General features: G+C 37.7%; 2 protein-coding genes across 7 annotated transcripts; one reads left to right on the forward strand and one right to left on the reverse strand.

Moving 5' to 3' along the window:
* Positions 1-550: 550 nt before the first annotated feature.
* mcph1 (microcephalin 1) lies at positions 551-21,742 on the reverse strand. Of its 6 annotated transcripts, none has more exons than XM_029175991.3 (15): positions 21,618-21,742; positions 20,890-20,968; positions 20,713-20,804; positions 20,498-20,616; positions 20,325-20,409; positions 19,894-20,005; positions 19,692-19,817; positions 19,508-19,588; positions 18,040-19,302; positions 17,163-17,278; positions 15,052-15,089; positions 14,783-14,945; positions 14,596-14,673; positions 1,454-1,691; positions 551-1,366 (listed from the first exon to the last, which is right to left on the reverse strand). In XM_029175991.3, the coding sequence occupies exons 2-15, from the start codon at positions 20,939-20,941 to the stop codon at positions 1,314-1,316; spliced, it is 2,616 nt and encodes an 871-aa protein (XP_029031824.1). In that variant the 5' UTR covers positions 20,942-20,968; positions 21,618-21,742; the 3' UTR covers positions 551-1,313. The 6 variants fall into 6 exon arrangements, with proteins under 6 accessions (XP_029031824.1, XP_029031821.1, XP_029031822.1 ...); XM_029175988.3 differs by having other exon boundaries at positions 19,692-19,823; XM_029175989.3 differs by lacking the exon at positions 21,618-21,742 and adding an exon at positions 21,144-21,498 and having other exon boundaries at positions 19,692-19,823.
* angpt2a (angiopoietin 2a) lies at positions 4,159-12,884 on the forward strand. The gene is made up of 9 exons (XM_029126870.2): positions 4,159-4,505; positions 6,682-6,837; positions 7,746-7,867; positions 7,977-8,215; positions 8,585-8,712; positions 9,127-9,228; positions 9,706-9,872; positions 11,004-11,134; positions 12,016-12,884. The coding sequence occupies exons 1-9, from the start codon at positions 4,236-4,238 to the stop codon at positions 12,186-12,188; spliced, it is 1,488 nt and encodes a 495-aa protein (XP_028982703.1). The 5' UTR covers positions 4,159-4,235; the 3' UTR covers positions 12,189-12,884.
* Positions 21,743-21,870: the final 128 nt, after the last annotated feature.

Here is a 21,870-nt window from a genome sequence, read left to right on the forward strand (position 1 = left end):
AAGTTTCATTCTCTATATTTCTTTACGTTAATTTGTCTTGGAACATAGATACAAAACAAGCCACAAGTCCCTCATTGGATGACGTTGGCTGTGCTGTAAAGGGAAAAGCTGTGCTGGAATAATGACCTATGAGAATGTTTGAAGCATGATGTAAACCAGACTAATTATATCAAGTAAGGAGTTTGGTTAGATGGTGTTGACAGGCCTTGAAATCACACATTATGCTACACGTTCAAAGGTTTTGACGTAGCCTTTGGTGTGTGAATGTTTCAGGGTGGGAGTTAATTACAGACACCTTTGCAGCTATTCAGCGAAAACCACTTAAAATTACTCTGCATGTTTAAGACCTCTTCAAAGCATTAAACAAAGACTTTTAGTTTATCATACTGCATTAGGGAGATAACGGAGTGTGTGGCCTGTTTCCTTCTCAGGCTTGAACACAACTGACAAGTGTGAACATCAACTGTGACACATTCGGTACTACATTCATTTTAAGTATAAGGCTTTACACTAACTCCTTTTTCTGTCTAAGTTTTACAATGACAAATGATCAAATGGTAAAAACGGTATTTATTAACAATGACATCCACAAAAATTGCATAATGATTGAATATATTATCATCATTACAGTGACTGCAAATATTTTTGAAATCAAAAATTCCTTGTTCCTTGTTGCAGAAACCATGTCCAGCAGTAGTGGTTGCTACTAAAAATATAAAAATTTTAAAGGATTCACATATAGCCAAGGCAGTTCCGCATGTTTCACAAACAGTACAAACTGTATAGACAAAACCATGTTTATATAAATAGATAGATAATGAAAGATAGGAGTTAGAATTTTAAATGAAAGGGGAAAGTCTCACTTTTGTCCTGAAGTAACAGTTCACTTCCTATTAAAATCCTATTTTTTTCATGCTTTCAAGTGTTTGATGTATTTACATGAGTATGGCCTTTGTAGTAGTCTTTGTATTAAATATCTACACATTCATTAATGGAGGTTTATAAGGAAGTTGAAGGTTCACAGTGAGGTAGAGGCACTAACAATAGGAGAGAAAGAGCAAAGCCTTTACAGCATTTAGACAGTAAATTTCTAAGTTCACGTATAAAGATTAAATTCTGTTTTATAGCACAAGCACTCGCACTGTAAGGCTTGTAATTGATTTATTCATCTGTTTCCATGGCAATAGGAAGTTAATGTCTTAAGAACTGAAGAAGCCTCTGAACACAGACGCAAAGGAACACTGCAGGGTAGAAAGTGACCAGCACAAAATGAATAAAACTAAACTTTATAGCAACAAAAGGATTCAACTGTTTCACTCCAAGTCATAGTTGTCATATGGCAGCTTCTTCAAATGCGTGATACTATCTGAAATAAAGTCACAAAACAGCAGCTGTCAGTCATATATTATAAGAATTTGACATTTTACAAAGGGACCATCAGGAAGCATCTTACCCAGCACCCACTGCTCAGAGAGGATCCTGTTCCCCTCTGGCCTCCTGCCATTGTACTTGCCTACGCAGATACCTGCCTGACGCACACTTTTGCACACTGTGCCTCCACAGAGCTTGATTAGCTCCACCAGACTCTCAGTGGGTGGCTGGGAGTGCTGGGACACAAAGATGACTGGCTGGTCTTGGAACAGGTCTTGCTGGTGTTCCCCAGCCGACAAATGCCTCTGGAGACGACAGATCTGAGAGGAGAGACCGAGACATAATTAACAAAAAAAATTGACTGTTCTCAAAAAGGTTCAGCAGGACACACAAGAAGTTCCTGTTCAGCTTCTGTTCAAGAAAACAAGACTGAAATAAACCTGACAAACTTTCCAGTTCCAGAAATGTTGATAGTTTAGGTTGACATTTTGGGAAAGTGTAACATAATATAATATGTATAATATATACATAATCTACACAGCATGTATGTTTAAAAGCTGGTAAAATCTTTCTGTAACAAAAACAAAATTATGTATTGATTTCTTCTTCAATTTATGGTCATTGTTGCAAATCACAATTCTTTTCTCTGATAAACATAAAAACATGCCAAGGGTTTACAGCACACTGCACGTTTAAAATTTAATCGTGCACCTCAATCCTGAAAAAAATTATTTGTAAGTCATCACAGCCACACATTAAAACCTGGATTCAGTTCTCAGACTGACCTCAAGGTGGCTGGAGTGATAGAGCAACAGCCGTAACAACTAGGCACACAAAAACAGAGCACAGAAAAGCATGAGCAAAACACAGAACCACCCATGAAATCCTAATTAAAAGACCATTTTACTGGCATAGGACACGCCGCACATTTAGCAGTACTTCAGCTGAAGCAATGCTACAGCTAAGCTCTAAGCTACAGAGCCATCTCACACGCTTGGCTTGCTTTAAGCAAACTACATTGTTCATACAGGATTGTCAGCCCAGAACATGTCACTAATGCTTGATGAGTGGCATTCTACACACTGACTATAGGCCTGCTCTGCATCCAGCAGGGGTCAGCTGTAAAACTGAAGGAAGCCAATCGGCTCTTTTCTCTGTTGAATGCCAGGAAATAAGCCTTTAGACCTTAGTCTTTTGTCGGTGTTAACACGGGTTTCACTTAATCAGAGACTTGTCAGGAGAGAAAGACAATCATTGAATACTGAGTCTGTTATGAGAAATTCAGAAACTTTAAAATCACTCCACATAAAAGATGAAAGACGTGGTGCTTTTCGTGGTGCTACGCAGCATTTGAGAGTATAATAATCCTGCCTCTTTAAATGTCAATTAGATTACTCAGACATTAAGTGTGCATGAATCTTAAGGCTGGACTTAAATATAAATGATAAATTGCCCCACATTGTTACTTAAAGATCCATTTTTCATGACTCACATTTAAAGCATGGTGCAACTCAGTTTTCCAATCTCCACAGGCTAGTCTCACAAATGTCAAAGGTAACAAGGTTTTCCTGATAAACAGAGATAACGGCATTTCAATGTGCCACCTTCTATTTACTGTTCACGCAAAAAAGAATCACCTCCACTTATTTTGACAACCAAATCAATACCCATGCAGACAGAACATTGTATATACATTATTCTTGCTGTGCAGTGATTCTGTCAAGCAGACTAGCAACATGTGGAGCTCAATAGCAACACAGAGTCTCAATAAATTACGCCAAAGGGCTCTGTACAATGGAATCCAGAGCTAGATGACCTTACATTTCATCAGGCATGAGAAAACGACCTGATGTGTGGCACAGTGACGATGTGGCTTAGTGATAGCTGAATGAATGAATGGCCAGTTGAAGCTTTAACACTGTTTATGTCTCTTGCTGGTGAATACAGTGTTTGATTGATGCAGTCTCAACACCTGAAAAATCTGTATTTTTGGAATTATGACAAGTCCTTCCTCTTTAGTAATGTCCCTTAAATACAGCATGGTGCATTTCTTTTATACAGTAACTATTACATCAGTCTGCTTCCCGTAATTCAGTTACGTTCTACCAAACTGTAGAGGGAAAATATTTGAGGCTTTCCTGTCACAACATGATATACGACTGACATTAAAATGTGGTGATGCTAAGTTAAGCACTGTAAAGAAAACTAGAATTTGAATAATTATTTATTTTTGTGGTATAAAACAGTAGATTTCAGTAACTGTAGCTTACCATATACAGTCAATCTGCTGTACAAACAAAGTAGGAAAATACCTTCCTTTCTTATGAACCACATACTCAAAGTGTGTTTGTCATATCCCGGGAAATATTTTTCAATGAATGGGATGGACTGGGATACTATCGGAGTGTTCTAAAGACAGCTGCATCCTGAGTAGCAGAAAAAACACGTGGGTATTGTAGGAGGATATAGTGGAAGATGTGTAGTTTGTGTATCAGCTTGTCTGTGTGGTTGTGTGTGCTGAAAGGAATCTCCACTTCACTGCCTGTCACAGTGACTGGCCACAGAGGGGAGGGGAGTGGTTTAAACAGAGTTAGCTAATCAGAGGGGCCATGGGCAGCTCAAACAAGTGGTTGGGGGCTTGATGAAAGGCAAGCACATGCAGTCTGGCACCAGTGACCTAAGGGAATGACACAGTCCTTCTAATTCCTGATGGCTTTTTCTCCTCCTACCACTGAGAGGTAATAAAAGGAATGTGCACAACCTCGAGAGGATTGTTTACACTTGGATGCTGTTGGAGAAAGAAGAGAGGAGATTACTGAAAAACTACTACGCTATAATTGTAAAGTTCATATTTAAGATCCACAATGAAGGTCCCGCATGCGTACATACTAGTTTTGAGTTTCTGCCTCTGCCTAGGGACAACATATAGTGCTGCTGGCAGGAGGCAATATCAGATTCAAAATGGTCCATGCAGCTACACCTTTCTGCTGCCCGAGCAGGAAAACTGCCGCACACAGAGCAACAGCTACAATTATCAGGTTCAAAAGGATGGAACTATGGACAATGACGAGTCGGCCCAGAGGCTGGAACAACTGGAGATCACCATGGAAAACAACACACAGTGGCTGCTTAAGGTAAAGTTGTGTCATATCGATCTGTCAGTCCTGTGATTAACAACTACTTAATGTGGTTGATATAGTATGTATAGTGTGATACGTTTAGTGCACAGACATTGGTGATATTCAGGAGGACAATATGTACTTAAGAACTAAAAGAGTGTCCAATGCCAGTATCAGTGGGCAGATTGTCATTTTCACTCATATTGACTGTGGTAAAGAAGGCAGCTACTACTCAAGCTGGATAAAGTTTTAAAATCCACAAAAGAACTGTGTTTCCTTTCGACTAATTCAAGCAATGGTTTAAAATATGAGAGACAATTGTGTTAAAGCTTACTTTATAAGCTAAAAGCAGACACATTCATAAATTTTGATTTAGCAAAAGATTGCAAGCAAAGGCAGAAAGGTACTTGAGCTACTGAGACAGTTTCATGGCATACAAGAGGACATAATGGGTCTGACAACTGACAAAGACTCGACACAGGTGTTCACACGAGGGATGCATACTTCCTTTTCAGACCGCTGAACCATTACGCTTGTGAGTGAAAGAAGAAGGGAACTGCCGCTTTTTGCAGCTCCCGCTCTTCACAGTGACCTGTACAAGACAAGAACGCCTCACAGCTTGATCGCACAATACCCATCTTGTAACATAAAACAAACTCTGATTTGTATCACAGGAGCTCAGAGTCCTTTCATGTTCATCACCGTCTAGACATTCAGTAACTACTCTCACATGGATAAAAAGTGCTGCCTCAGAAATAATCCATTCAGAGCACAAGGGAACATTGTAGAAAGTCCAATAGCACATGCAATGTAGGACTTAATAAATAAATATGTATGTGAACATGTAGTCATTCTGGCAAGCTGGTAGTAGAAGGGTGAGCCTTTATGCAACTTCAGAAATTATAAATTAAATGGCTGGATGCGTGTAAAATGATGCGTTTCATATGATTTGGAACCTATGTGTCCTTATCACAACCGAATTAAAGGTCTGTGGTAAGGTTTAGACCAGTGTGTTAAATTACATTCTCCAGCATTATCATCAAAAGACCAAACGAGAGACTAAAACTGAAGACGATGCAACATAAATGAAGCATTACACTTATTTTTAATTTTTTCTATTCTACTGATTTACTAGGGTTTTAAGGACAAAATTCAATGTACAAGACATTTAACTTTAGAATATTTAATATTTGTATTATTTTTAAAAAATTATATTATATATATCCACAGTATTAGGCAGAATTCTCCCACCTCAATAGATTTGGGGGCCTATTGAAAAAAAGGAATGGAAATAAGCAGGTATAAAAAGAAATTACTGCTAGATGTGAAAAAAGCAGAAAAATGTTAAGTCTATATACTTACAATATCTATATTTACTTCCCTTAAATAAACTGAAACAACAACTAATGGACAAGTACTTTTAAGTTTAAATGGCACTGATACAGTTCTAGGGGTTAATAACGAGTAGTCGGTTTTTCTTTTTGCAGACAGGTACCAGTCTTCATGTTTGTTCAGACCGAGTTCTAAATACATGGATTTCACCTCCAAATGTGATCTATCCGTCTCAAAGCAGTTTCCTCTCAAAATGACCCTTCATGTGCCAATGACAACAGAGTAAAACAATTTGTTGTCACGCTCTCTTATGAATCAGGAACACAGTCATCCCTTATAGACAATCACGCTGTCCGATGTTTACGCCACAGTCCCTTTGAGGCACACGGAGTAAACATCTGATTAGATCACTGAGAATCAGTCGGACATCCTGCTAACAATTCAAATGACAACCTTCGTCAAGCCTCTGTGTGTCCCCAAGAACACAAACAAACTGGACACACAGAAAGGAAGACAAACACAATCAGCTAATTGTTGTAATTGTCTCAAAAGAAATAGAAATATTTGTTTGTTTAGTTTGTTTCCACTACTGATAGATGAGTAAATAATAGAAGTGATTAGGCAAACGTACTGTAGATATTTAACTGACACTGTTTTCTCTCATGAAGGATGTAACTTCTCACTCAACACTTCCATCCTGTTTATGTGTTGTGTGACCTGATTGCCACTCAGGAACACCATGCAGGAAATAACTGAATGATTGGACTTAGTCTAAATCTGGCAATGCTGTAAGGTAAAGAAGTTTGTGTAACATTGAATAAAGCTGTTTAAAGGTAACCGGCTGTTTTCTGTGCTACAGCTGGAGAACTACATACAGGACGGCATGAAGCAGGACATGGTCCAGATTCAACAAAGTGCTGTGCACAACCATACGGCCACGATGATTGAAATTGGAACAAACCTGCTGAGTCAAACTGCTGAGCAAACAAAGAAACTGAGCAATGTGGAAGCACAGGTGAGGTAGCACTCTGTTTTATCCTAATAAAGCTTATAAAGTCACAAAAATTTCTACCCTTCTTCATAAAGATACATAATACACATATAAAATGCTGTGGGTGTCCAGTATGTACACAAATTCAATTATGTATATTCAGAGTATCACAAAGCAGAGAAAAACAGGCATGACTGTGTCAGTTTATTATAGTTGCTCCACGTCAATGACCTTATGTGAGCCAACTGTACAGCATTTCCTGTTATTAGCACTCTCGTATTCCCACAGAAACGGTCTATCAGTTTGTCACAATCACACATCCGTCTGTTCAAAGACATCAACAGCTCCATTGGAGACACATCCAATGGAGAGATCCACGTAAACAACCTGCTTTTTGCTGAGTTCAGTTCCTCGAAAATGGGAAATCAGAGGCAAGGTCCCCAACCCCAGGGTTTAGTTCAATACGTCTGCCTGTGATACATACGTAGGTTTTTAGGCTTTTCCTGGTTCAGGTGTGCCTGCCGTATTGGAATTTGTTCGAGATTTCCGGACATATTTTTCCATTTTGGCAAATGATTGTTTGTTCCACTAAAAAAATCCACTGATGCAATAAAACAGCCAAATTACCTGCTGACTGGACACTTTTAAGCCACTGGGGACTGTTCACGTTTATTGCTCTTTGACTATAGTTTTCTGGATTGTTAGGATATTTAGCTGTCTTTTAAATGTATAGAATTGCAATATAATTATATTATTATATTATACAATATTTTGTTTTGTTACAGCACTAATGTTTATAGGGCTGTGTTTTCACATAATACTTATAGACAATAAAACAATTTACATCATAAGCATAGATAATTAAAAGGATTAGTAGGTTGGCAGCTATGTCTTGTCAGAGCTCAACAGAATTTCATTTTCTTTTATTTTAGGTAATTTACCACACAACCAGACTTGAACGGCAACTTCTTGAGAATGCCTTGTCAACCAACAAACTGGAAAAACAACTAATTGTCCAAACAAATGAAATCCATAAACTGAGCGACAAAAACAGGTTAAGAAATAAAATCACACAGCAAATAATTTTTCCACTAACGGTACAGCTTTGGGCCAATACATCCAGACAGAGGTCACTGCTGAACTCATCACCTGCTTCTTAACAGTTTCCTTGAGAAAAAAGTGGGGGAGATTGAGGCGCAGAGGCAGGCGGAGCTGAAGATATTTCAAGAGGAAAAGGAGCAGCTCCGGAGTCTAATACTGAGACAGACAGCAATCATAGGCGAGCTGGAGCAGCAGGTGCTTAAAGTCTCAAGCAACAACACTGTCCTACAGCAGCATCAGCAGGAGCTGCTGGACACTGTGAACAGCCTCATTCAAAGCATCTCTGCTGGCGCAGTTCAAGGTCAGTCACCACTAAATCCCAAAACTCTATATAAGTTATTTATCAATAAAGAAAAGAATGAGTTTTATATTCACACGTGGTGTTGTAGACACTGAAGTCTGAAGTCTGAATCAGCTTTTTCAATTTTCTTTTTCATTTGAGCAAACAATGCAGAGTTAAAAATCTTTCCTGTTAAAGTTCAACCAATGTAACAGTGATGTCAGGGTTCAGGCATACAATACTTGATTTGAAAAATGAGTCTTCTTTTAGTGACAATTAGGAAATGACAATGACCCTTTATATTTTTAGAAAATGTGAAATAATCAAATGAGGACATTCATTTCTCACAATACTGTGCTGTTAAAATAACAGAAGTTATTTTTTCTATAGAGGCTAAAACTGCCATGATGCAGGATACTCCTACAACATTCATGGACTGTGCTGCTGTCTACAAGGCAGGAAATACCCAGAGTGGAGTCTACACTCTGACATTACCCAACACTACAATAGAGGTTAAGGTAACGTAGGCTCACTTATGTTTCAGACTGGTTTAACTCTAACCCAGCACTACCGAAATGGCCCACAGTTAAGTACAATTATTGGCACCCACACTTTCACGCCCTTGTGAATAAAACATGGTAAACACTATGTAAACAGCATTTTGTTTGAGGGTTGGCGAGTGAAATTAAATGCTCTCAGACGTCCATTAATGATGTGCATGTTTGGCCTCAAGCTGTGATCTCCTTAGATACTCAGTTGACTCAACAGCTACTCAACAATCAAGCCCTAGATTCTGTCTCCCTCCCCTTCAACCTGACTTGCTTTAAACAACCGCAAAGGATTTTCAAATTGTAATTACATAAATGCATGAATCCAGACATTATGCCTGAAATATTAATTACAACAACTAACTATTTTCATTGTGTTTAAAGGCTTACTGTGACATGGTGACAGAAGGAGGTGGCTGGACAGTCCTACAAAAACGCTTTGATGGCCATGTGGACTTTCATCGGACGTGGCAAGAATACAAAACGGTAAAAGAAATCATGGAAAGCAAATCTTTTCTCACAAAAATACTGTATAACCTAGAGCACCAGATTCTTTCTAAATGCACTAAACAGTGTCCAGATTTGGTTTTGGCCACTGATGGAAAGTGTTTTCTGGGCCTGGCATTTCTACACTGTTGCATATGCAATTAGAAGAGGATAGGGAAACTACAACTACCACAGAGATCACCATCTACCATCTATCTAAACAAAGCAAATGATTCATGCTAGCTGCCATACATCCTTATTAACATCTGGCTGTAAACACACAAAATTAATTTAGTTATTTTATACACTGTTGAAAGTATTTTAAACATTCTTATTAAATTACAAACCTCTAATAGCCAAGAAGTAAACAGATCATGTTTGTGGTTTTGTTATTGGATATATAATATATATAAGTAAATATAAATTCTCTCCGCTGCAAGAGTTCAGCAAGGTTTAATTACATTTGTGTCTTTTCAGGGATTTGGAGAGGCTTCAGGTGAATTCTGGTTAGGGAATGAATTTGTCTCCAGACTGACAAATCATCAGTCCTACAAACTAAGAATCCAGCTGAGTGACTGGGAGGAAAACTCTGGATTCTCACTGTATGATCAGTTTTCTCTAGACACAGAAGCACAAAATTACAGGTATGTAGTTAAAAAACCGAACAAATAAAATACAATAAACATTGCTTGGTGGCGATCACTAAATACCAATCCATCTCCTTTGAGCTAAACGTTCAGAGCTTATGTAGCTCAAGTTATTAAGGACAAAGACGCCCTTGAGAAAATTTTATAAAATGCAGCCTAAATATTGAAAGATTAGCAAATATTACGGAGCAATTAACAGTTACATTAGTCACACTATTAAATAAAATTATTCAGACCAAGGTGTCCTCATTTAGGAGGTACTGTAATGCTTATTCAAGCAAGATAAATAGAAATAATGATCCAGTTCAATATAGGCTGATTATCAGGTTTATTGTCTACAAATTTTAATGGACAGTAAAAATGTGGCTACATTAATGGACACAGTAGGATTGCTCATTTCCCTATGAATTGCCCTGCTTGTTAACTTCTACCTCCACAAATGCAAAGGATTCATTCTAGAATCCTTAGTTTTAATCCAACACACACACAGTCTCTAGGCTGTGTCATACATTTATTTATCACCTGCAAACAGACTAGCTTCTTAATACAAATCTATTTGAATACAGAACACATTATACATATTCCTCAGGGTGGTGGGTTCTGCTGTTTAAGACAATTTACTTGCTGACTGGCTATCAGTATATCGCCCAAAAAAGTAAAAACATAGAAGGGTCTGTATTCGAAAAGTAGAAAATATAAATCATCTTGTATATCTACTATTCAATCTTGGCAATGAAAATAACCTAATCTAAAGAACTTGTGCTTTACCAACTGTAGCTGATTCTAGCATTGGAATTGGATAATTTCTTTTGAATGTAACAATCAGACATTGAAGTGCTTCACATGAACAGTCCTGTTTGTCTACTTGCCTGTGACCACTTTGGTCCTCCGTTCATTTTCTCTATAGTTATTCTATACAACTCCTACAGATAAAACTAAACAAATAACTTTAAATAAATATAAGACCTACTGATGCAAATAGATCACACTCTATTATTTAAGCCAAAACCAAATCGAACGAAAAAGTAAAGCTATAGCCGTGCAACCTGAGTTGGTCATCACCGTTGAGGAACTGCACTCAGTGACTTCCTTCTACCCTTCCTTCATTTCTCCTTTTCTCTTCTACAGGATACACCTTAAAGGCTACAGCGGAACTGCAGGCAAAATAAGCAGCATCGGGCAGCCAGGAAGTGATTTCAGTACTAAGGATGCAGACAATGACAAATGTGTTTGCAAATGTTCACAACTGACAACAGGAGGTAAGAAACATATTTTTGTAAAGAAGGTGTGCTCCACAAGTCTCTGTATCTGTCAGTTAAAATAATAACACAATATGGTAAAGGCTATGTCTATAGTGAATTCCCACCCACCCAAATTTTGGCTCTACCCCAGAAATCTTAGAGGGCATCTTAAGGGCTCCTGTTCTTTTGTGGCCAGGTCAAAGAGCACAATTAGCTCGGAGTTAATCACTGATCAAACCATTGGGGAATTCAGTTCCTACAATGGCTGACATTAATAGCCTGGGAACACGGCTTAAAGGTCCCTCTCCTCTCCCTTGAAATTGAGTCTGCTGCCAGAAGTTTTTCTTCCTCTGTATTCGTGCTGCCAAGTCAGCATGAAAGCATGAAAATGCTAACCCTATCCCTTTTTCCCATGAGGGGTCTCTCACAGGGGACTCCATTCACATTATATAAAACTGTAACTGACTGGCACCGAACCAATGTAAAGAGGGCAATTATTAAGCTGCCTTTATGAATGAATAAAGAAAATAGGAATTGTTGTAGTAAATGTGTACATGAAAGCTAAAGGCCCCCACCTGTTGATATAATGTGTTTTTAATGTGAAATGTCAGTCTGTTTACACGTGTGATAGAGTACTACTACATGTGTGAAATGATAATATTCAGCTAAGATGCTGCAGCACATATAAAGCCACTGGGATACAGCTAGGCATATTATAAAAACATTATTGAAGAATATAGATGTTGCAGAAAAACACAATCATGCTTATTTATTCTGTGATTGCTCAATTATAGTGGCAGAGCCCAAATTTAAACCCCCACATGGTATCTTTCTATTTCAGAATTCACCTTCACCAATCTACATAGACTCATACACTTACAATTTTGTTTATCTCTTAGGTTGGTGGTTTGATGCCTGTGGACCTTCCAATTTGAATGGGGTGTATTACCAACAAGGTCAAAACTCCAATCGCTTCAACGGAATCAAATGGTACTACTGGAAGGGTTCTGGCTACTCCCTGAAGTCAACTACAATGATGATCAGACCAGCTGACTACACAGCTCATGTTTGAATAAAATCTCTCAGATTGAACAAAGTGGGGAAAAAACGAAGCAACAAACAAAGTCAGAAATAACTTTCTCAAGGCAGCCAAAGAACATGAAACTATTTTTTCATTCCTTTGCAGAAACAAATGTTGCACTGACAAATAAATTTACTATAAATGCCTGAGGGAAGCATAAATAGTCTTAGGTATAGTAACTGTATCAGCTAACCACTAAAAGTTAGAGTAAAATTTGGCATTACTTATTTTCATTTATTTAATATTTTTATCTAGTTTAAGTACCCCTTAACTAGGGTTTAAAGCTGCCAATATATTTGTAAAAACAGTCAAATGGTACAACTTGCAGATACAGTACACAACCAGCACAAGTGTTGTGAAAAAAATTTAAATGTTAAAATACCACAGAAAGTGCTAAAATGATTTTATTTTTTTCTACAAAGAATATTTGTACATTAATTTTTTAATTTATATGTAGACTGAGTTTGATATTTAAGATAGTTCTATAAAACAGAGGCTTGATATGGACCGTGCGTCTTCATTCAAGCTAGTTAACAATTTAATTGCACACAAAAAAAGAGGAACTACTTTGTGTATGTAATATAAATCTGCAGTACCTTACCGCATGCCCATCCAAAATGGTGATGTTTGTTGCAGTTTTGGGGAATTTGTATTTATGTACTGTTCTTTTAAAGCCATAACAACTTGTCTTGTCATGGTTTTTTGTGTTACCAGAAATCACAGCCTTTAGATTTTGTTTAAATGCCATGGGTTCCAGGCTCTGATTTACATGAAGTTTAATTTTAAACACAACCAAGGTCTGAACATCCTCATCCTGTCTTCTCCATAACTAATTCTATGCTGTAAAAAGGAATGGTCTGATGAATGCACAACTGCCAGCAGCACTATTTCATCACGCACATTTTGTCAGGTGTACTACAAAATACCAAAAAACTATTTTAACAGTGGCTCACATCATTGCTTTATATATGATATTACAAGTGAGTGAATTGGCTAAGAATTTGTGACAGTAGTGTCTTAACAATGTGTCTGAAATCTGTTTCTGTCATTGACACTGACAAAAGCTCAGGGCAACACCACAATCCATCGGAACTGAATAACAAGCACGTGGCTTGCCAACTGCTAGAAACATCCAAAAGTGTGAGGCAAAGATAAAAGGCCATGAAAACATAAAAATGCTGTCTGTCACAACAAAAGTCATCACACAATTTCAAGAGGAAATGGGTAGACGTTCATCTGCATGAAGACCCAGTGACTCCCCTCATACTGGCAGGAGAGGACAGAGAATGAAGAGTTCAGGAAGTTCACATTTAACACAGGATGCTTCAGGAGAAACAAGCAGACTGAAAATGAATGACTTAAAGCCTATGTCTTATTTGAGTGTCATGAAGGTGTACAAGAATAAAGGCATGTACAAAAATGGGTTATTACAGAATATAAAACAAATAAAGATAAATCATGAATATTTAGTTGTTAGTAGTTAGACAGACTTCAACTAGTACTTCCTGGTTTTCTCTGTACCTGTCCCAGCAACAATCAGGCGGAGAGCGCATACGCATACAACACTAATATTCAATGGCCGAAGGACCTGCTCTGAATTATTTATAATACAGCAAGTTCTACCAAGATTTAGCACAGTCTGATATTTGTGGGTACTTGTATAGACCAGAGTACAGCGCAGACGAGTTACAGCACCATGTCTCTGGACCGGACGCCAACAGAAACACAACTGAATATCTCAGTGCTGCAATGAATCTACCGCTGCCGGTTTGACTTCGATGACGTTGTGGATTCTACTGCTGACGAGAACGTGTGCTATGTATCATAATTTTGGGCTATATGTAAACAAGGGCCACTCAAAACTAGTTTTAGGATGCCAAAGACACACCAGAAAAAAACAGCCGTGAGACAGAACGGTCGAAGGAGCACTTAGTTTGTCTATAAACCGGATGAGTTATATGCTGAAACACGCGGCCCGTCTCAGGGAGGTCAATCTTTGAAGCTCGGGAGATTCGTCGGAGCACAATACATTCTGGGTGTTGTAGGATATGACCATTTTCATCCACAACATATTAGTGCCGTTTAACCTGTTTTCTCTGAACATAGACCATCACTGTTAAATGCTGTTGCATGTTTTTGCTAATAAAATGTACATTTTTGCTAATAAAATGTACAGTTTTATAACAACTTTAATTACAGTACTAACTAACCAACTAACTATATCTAAATTAGAAGAAGTATACAATATGCATCTCTAATTATATTCCTGCAGTACCTCTTGTACTGTAAAACCAAGATGGACAAAGACCAAGATGGATCAGCACTAGAGAGAAAAGCTCCAGAGAAGCTCTTAACTGCTTCAGTGTGCTATCATCAAAACACTGATATGATTGCTTACCTGTGCCGCAGGAAACTGGTCTGAAAGTTCATATGGTTCCTCTGGAATCCACTGCCTTTGCTCCAGACACCAGAGAATCTACACAAAACATTACATTACATACATGACATAAACATATATATAAAGATATTATTACACTGCATGTTAAGTGTTTATTGGAATGATACATGATGTAATGGCTCCATACCCATTCAAAAGACAGGATCCAGCAGCCACGAGCTATGCCCAACAGAATATTGACAGTTCTCCGCTGGCTCCCAGACACCACGTGAGTTGTGCTCTCACAAACGCGGTCAACAATTGAAAAGCCACCCAGTGCTTTGACCACCTGAACAATTGTGTGCTGCTTCCTAGAGGTTAATAGAATATAAAGCATCAATCAAAAACAATTACAAATATTTACAAGGAGATTTCTAATGTTGGGGGCACACTGTTATAAATGTTTTTGGCACTTACTCGGTGGGCATGCTTGTCATAACCAGTGTTCTTACAGCCTGAAAAGGTGATAAACACACACAATTCATTCAACATATTTTTGCTATTCTAATGAACCATTCAACTAAAATTGCATAAGTAGACTCCTTTTGTATACTGTCACAAAATGCTTGGAAAACAAATAAAGCTTTTGAGAGTTTGAGCGCTTGTTTGTAAAAGTATTTAGTCAGTGATAGAGCAGTGAACAGACAGGCCACACACACTGTGCACTTGTTATAACCCCTGTGGATAAATAGCTGCAAACAGGCCAAAGGGAAAATCAAACACCAAGGAGGACAAAAGACAAAATGTATTTAAAGCTCCTGAAACTGAACAGCAATTTTGTAACATGACAACAATGATCCATCAATCAAACTATATATTGCACACAGCAAGTTACCATCAATGCACAGAGCAGTTACACAGAGAACAACTAGACTCTGATATTGGATCCTCCACCTAGAAGTCAGGGTTTAAGGCCTGCTGAACAAAAAAAGCCATGAGCCCCACCCATACAACACCACACAACAAAATATATTTAGGCAAGCTGGGTTTCTTCAAGTTGGTTTCCTCATACAAATGTTTTAATATTTCACTATGTTGCTCTATTCACTGCCAAAGAGTAACTGAAAGCGCTTTTCCTTAGCAGTTTCTGAGGGTTCCCCAAAGGGGATTTTGGCTTATCTAAAGCAATGGACATGTTCTGGCAGCGGCACAAGAAAACAGGCATTGAAGAATGAGTTGCAAATAATGAGCCTACAACAAAAAGCCAGTGTGAACTGCACTGCGGCTTCCATGCACAAATGCCGCCAGCACAAATGAAGGAAATTCTCCACTGTATGGCTAGGTCTCCTTGAAGGTTGCTGTTTAGTGTACACAGAAAATGACACAGCTCAGAATGTTTGAAAGAGATAAAGATTATATTTTTTCTGCAGAAGTTCACTTTCTGGACATCCATGGACATAAAGCTGTGATAGCAGTTATGTCCATGGATTTCTATTTCAGCTAAAAAGCACCTAGAAACCTTACATACCGCAGCCACAGTGATCAGGGTAAAGGCCTCCTTTCACTCTTAGCTGTTATTATAAGGATTTTATAATTTTCAGAGACTTTATTACGTTAAGATAAAAGGTTGGCATAGAAAGATTATTATTTTTTGAATAGTTTTTAGTTTTTTTGGATCAGTTAGGTCAATGTAGAATTTCTTTAAACTTATCATTTATGATTTGTTAAATAACAATCGAAATTGCTACTAAATTTATTTTTCTTTGCAAACAGGAAATCTGCTCTGTTTGTGCAACAGTTGTTGTTTATCTGCACATGGCTTGCAGGTGTTACCACTAAAATATCACAGATGACTGAGTTTGCTGTTACTGCCTATATATGAAACACATTTTGGACGCCATCATTATTGTGACCTTGATAGAAATAAGACAACAACTACAAAACACCATGATCATGCTACAATAAAGTTGTCCCATAACAGATCCTAGAGGGGGAGATGATGTCACACTTGGCTTATTTCAGCTACAGCTTGTTGAGGTTGTCAGTGTAACGAAAACACAGCCCAGGTGCATTTCAGAAGTAAGGAAGTCGTACACCACTATCACAGAAGCAAAACACAGGAAGCGGCCAGGGCCAGACAGAAACACTAGGATAGATGCATCAAACACCTACAATCCTGTGTGACCATATGGAGAAAATACAATAAAAGGAATGACTTTTTTCATTTATGAAATGCACATTCATTTCCTGAATTCCTATATTACAGCAAACCATGGATGTCAAAGATTGTCAGTTTAGGAAGTTAAAATGAAGGTAAAAGAATGTTCAAAAACAACTAAAAAGTCACAAAAGGAAACAAACTTTACATAACACTAAACATCAGACTGGATGACAGTGAAACTGTAATAGTGAAATGTAATCTGTCTCATAGTCATTAGTTTAGTAAATGCAGTGACAGTGGCATCTTAAATGAAAAGCTAACGACCACAACAACACAAAGGTATGACTGAACAAAAGAATTAAAATATAAAGTGTCATTTGTTGTAAAATAAACAATGTATTTGAAAACAAGAATGAATTCTTCTTACCTTTGTTTTGTTCACCATGTTTTGAAGACTACAATGCTCTTGCTTATTGTGATTTGCTTCAGCTTGAGATGAGATCTCATTTAAACCAGCTGCAACCGTACCCTCATTTCCTCTGCCTACATTTGAAAACAAGAAAAGCAATTTAAAACAGCATGCAGGGGCTGTCACTTAGTCTGTCTCACAGCAGGTGCTGCTTGTGTGTGTATTCACGTTAGTTTCTTGTGCTCCTCTTCATGCCCTGCAAATACCCTTACCTTTACCAGTATAATTAAAAACTAGAAGTTGACATCTCAAATACTCTCAGGATCAAATCTATGAATTCAACAGCATTTACTCTATAGGGTAAATATCAGCAGCTAAAATAAATTTGGAAATGTAACAGATATAGGCCATGTCCACACAAAAGAGCTTGTTTTCCCTGCAAGATGTATAATTAATACACAAAACAATCATTTGAATTATTAGCAACTGAGAATCTGTATCCACTACTTATCCTGTTATCCCAGTGTCTTAGGAGTCAGGATGAAGCATGCAGCAGGTAAGCCACACGTTAAGCTACCAGTTAGCTTGGGTGGTTGGCATATCTACACGAGACATAAAGCATATACCAAATACTGTATGTTCATGAGGATCACTAAAATATATCTAAATAAAAAGGCAACATTTATTTATATTAAAATTTATTTATTATTCCCTTTAAAATGTGACATTCAGAAATAAAAAAATAATTTTTACTAAATCGATTCTCTAGAGAAACATTTATATTAATATTTAAAAACTACATGAACCAAGGATTAAAGTTAGTAATTTTCAGGCTTCAACATGAGATGGAACAGACATATCACTACACTTTTACACTAATGGCTTTACTACTCACTTTCCAGGGTGTGAGGAATCACACTGACAGACCTTTTCTTCACCTCTGTGACTGTGTTGGCTTCTGTTAATGTTGGCTGCACTGATGAAGATGCTCTTCTCTTTTTTACTGCTTCAGTCTTTGTACTGGTGCTTGTAAATGGTAAAGTACTCTGTCTTCGTCCTTTAGCCACGACGGTGGCACTAACACTTGGATCAGCCACTGCACACGGAGATTCACTGCTTGCATTAGAGAGCTGATTTAGGTCTTCAACACTTTGCTTTTCCTTCAGTTTACTTGTCATTAAAGTCATATTTTCAGATCCAACACTTATACTACTTCTTGTTTTTTTCCTCTTTGGGACAGGTTCCAACTCAAAAGGAATCTGAATGTCAATTTCTTTCACATCTAAATTAGTCAAAAGTGGTCTTTTTGATCTCTGGTGGTGATTAGCTGGGGAAAAATAGTCCTCAAATTCATCATCATCTGCATCAGCAGAATGTAAAGTAACACTATTCAATCCTCCAGAGAGACTGAAAGATTTCACCAAGGTAGAACTTGACTTGGGTGTTTTCTGTTTCATTTTACTTGATGGAGCAGCAGTGTCTTTTGGCAGTTCAGCTGCAGCATCACCAAATACGGGTGATCGGAGAACACTAGATGAGTTAATTGCATCAGAAGACACATGCTTTCCCTTTCTATGTTTGTTAGGTGATGGGCTTAATGATTTTATACGTGAGCGCCTCTTGCTAACCTCTGACCTCTTATCCTGGCTAGGAATTTCCAATAAACTCGAAACTTTGTCTTTTGTTGCTTTCCTTTTACAGACTGGGGTCCTTCTTGACATTTGTTGCCTATTTCCTTTTTCATCCTCATTGTCTGTGAGGTCAGGATATTTCATAGGACTTGAAATCTGTTTTGGCACATCATGACAGGGTGAGAGCCAAGGCTTTTTCTGAACCTCCATGGCAGTGTTAGCTTCTGTTGTTGTTGGCTGCACTGATGAAGGTCCTCTTCTCTTTCTTACTGGTTGGCTGTTCTTTGTGCTGGTGCTTGTAAATGATAAAGTGCTCTGTCTTCGTCCTTTAGCCATGACTGTGACACTAGCACTTGGATCCATCACTGCAAACTGAGATTCTTGATGTTGGGACTCACTGCTTGCATGAGACGGCTTTTCATTCTTGCCACCTTGTTCAAGATGATTAACTGGTGTCCTCCCTTCTTCATGAGGCGAGTAACCAGGTTCGGCAACAGAAGCACAGGAATCATCATCGGACTGGTCATCTATTTCATACACAAAATAATAATTAAGGCTTGTTTTTTTGTATACTGTATGTGTATTTCTGCATTTGCAGAGCTTCTTTGAGACCTTTTATACTGAATATTAAAATAAACATTTGTAACAGACATTTCTTATACACTATACTTATAAATCACTTAACACTATTCGATTGATCATTAACAAGAAGATCATAATCAATACTCTTACACAACAATTTGAAAAGAGTTGGTGTGTTTCCAAGAGAAGGCTTCACACCAGTGGGTGAGCAGGATTCAATCATCTGTGATGCTGAAAAACAGTGCAGGAGTGAATTCACCTGAACTTCAATGTAACTGAATATTTTAATGCTTCAATGATTGTTGATAGTTGATTTGCATGTTGCTACACCTACCTGTGGGTGACAGGTTTTCATGTTTTTCTCTCATGTCTTTCAAACGCTGTGCCATATAATTTGATCTTTTCAATCCAGGACTATAGACTATTCCATTGTCTTCATCGATAATAATAGGTGAGACATCTGTTACTGTGCAAAAACAATTGTAAATTGAGAGTTGAGAGAATTTTTCAAACAAACATTTCCAAAGAACACATACCCAGTGGTTGTTTGGGAGCAAGGTCTTTCATCATCTTGTCTAATTTTTTCCTCATGCGTCTGTCATTCTCAGGTGTCCTCTCTGGAGAGTCTTTTGGCTGCATGCAACGATGCTACATGGGCCAAATACAAAAAAATACTACTTACAAGGATCAAAATAAATGTAGATCTTTTTTATTCCAATACTTGTAGTAATAATCAAAATGCTAATACAATAATTCAAGATTCTTTAACTTAAAAAAGCAACTACTTTTCAGCACAACACAGAACTTAGACCAAGCCTAAACACAGCATGAAGTATCACTTAAAAAACTGTGGTATAGTACTTATATATTCAACAATGTCATCAATCTCAGAGAAAACATCTGCCTCCACACAAAAGACAAGAAACTCATGTAGATAAACTTCACGTGTAAATCTGATTGTACTCACTTTTTTGTTCTTCAATACAGGATTGCTTTCATCATTTAGGGCTGGGTACAACTCCTCATCAGCATGCACACCGTCATTGTAACATCTGGAAATTAGGATTAATGTAACAGCTGAATACCTTCTAAAACATCATAAAAGTTAAAAAAAAAAACAGACACAACCTGTGTTCTTACCTGCCTACCCAGAGAACAGAAACAAGCCTTACATCTCTTTTTGTAGCTTTTCTCCATGTGGCTGGATGACCATTGCTAAAGATTACATGTGTGACTTGTTTATTGAATGTTTTTGATACCTGTAAATTGTAAAAGTATTTGGAATTTTTAATGCATCTTCACAAATAAAGTGTACATACTTATTGCCAGTCTGTCAATGTGCCCTAAGGTCTTACCTGAGCTCCCATTTCCTGTAACTGCTGAACAAATGGTTTTGAATAGTTTGCCGCTTTGTCTGATGACCACACATCAACATAGGCCACAACATCTGTAGACAGCAACACAATCATGAGCCATAAAAGTCCAGTCTGAGTTAACTGCAGTAAAAAATAAGATTGTGTGGCGTATTGTACCTTTAAGAACTGATAAGTTTCTTGCTTGAGCTTGAGTTGAGCTTGTGGTCATTACTGGCCTTATTACTCCACGTGTTAACTACATAAAATCAGTAAAGACATTACTTACAAAAGACAATCTTTGTTTAGGACAGATAATAAATGAAGTAAATGCATTACTACCTACATAGGTGTCTTAACATCGATGATACTGTCTGACCAGAATGTAAATAATACTGTATATAAGGATTTAATAAGAATATGTTAAAACTCACGTTAGTAAAAGTCCAGTACCGTACTATACTATACTGTATTTAAATTCGTATGAGCCTCCAAACCTCAACCTGCCAACACGTTACTTCTGTCCAGTTATATTCAGAATATTAAGAATGACCTTTGACGAACAGCGTTAACATTAGCTAACTAACAGAGCCACAGTACAATATGTACGACGTTTGATAAACAGCAGAGAGCTTATGTGACACTAATAAAAGTCTACTCTTCAACTAACGACGCTAATGTTTAGGCTTTTCTACAGTTACTGTTGGTTACACTGCAGTTAAAATAGCGACCAAATTTCCGTTAGCAGTACTGGGCGATTAGCAGCATTAAACTCGTAAGGCTAACTTAGTTAATAATACTTCCGTTATTTGCGGACACGCGTATTACACGTGTTTTTGACTTCTGACAGCACAAAGAAAGGAATACAGAGATACACCACTACGTGTTCGTGATTGTTGTGCACTTACTTTATACAGCAATGACGTTTAAATTTCGCAATTTCTAGAAACACTTGTCTACAATGCATACATTTCGCGCGTGCAGTTTGTGTCGCTATGCATTCTGGGATGGAGGGCGAGGATTGGTTAGGTGGCAACTGACGTCATTACTCACCAAGAAGCGAAGACAAAGGGATCGTGGTAGTGTCACAGGACATGTATTTCATGCTCGACCTCACATTTCAGGAAACAAATTAAATAAAATGTATTAAATATTGCTGCA

The sequence above is a fragment of the Betta splendens genome, chromosome 15 (genome assembly GCF_900634795.4).
Source record: "Betta splendens chromosome 15, fBetSpl5.4, whole genome shotgun sequence".
In the NCBI taxonomy this organism is placed as follows: Eukaryota; Metazoa; Chordata; class Actinopteri; order Anabantiformes; family Osphronemidae; genus Betta; species Betta splendens.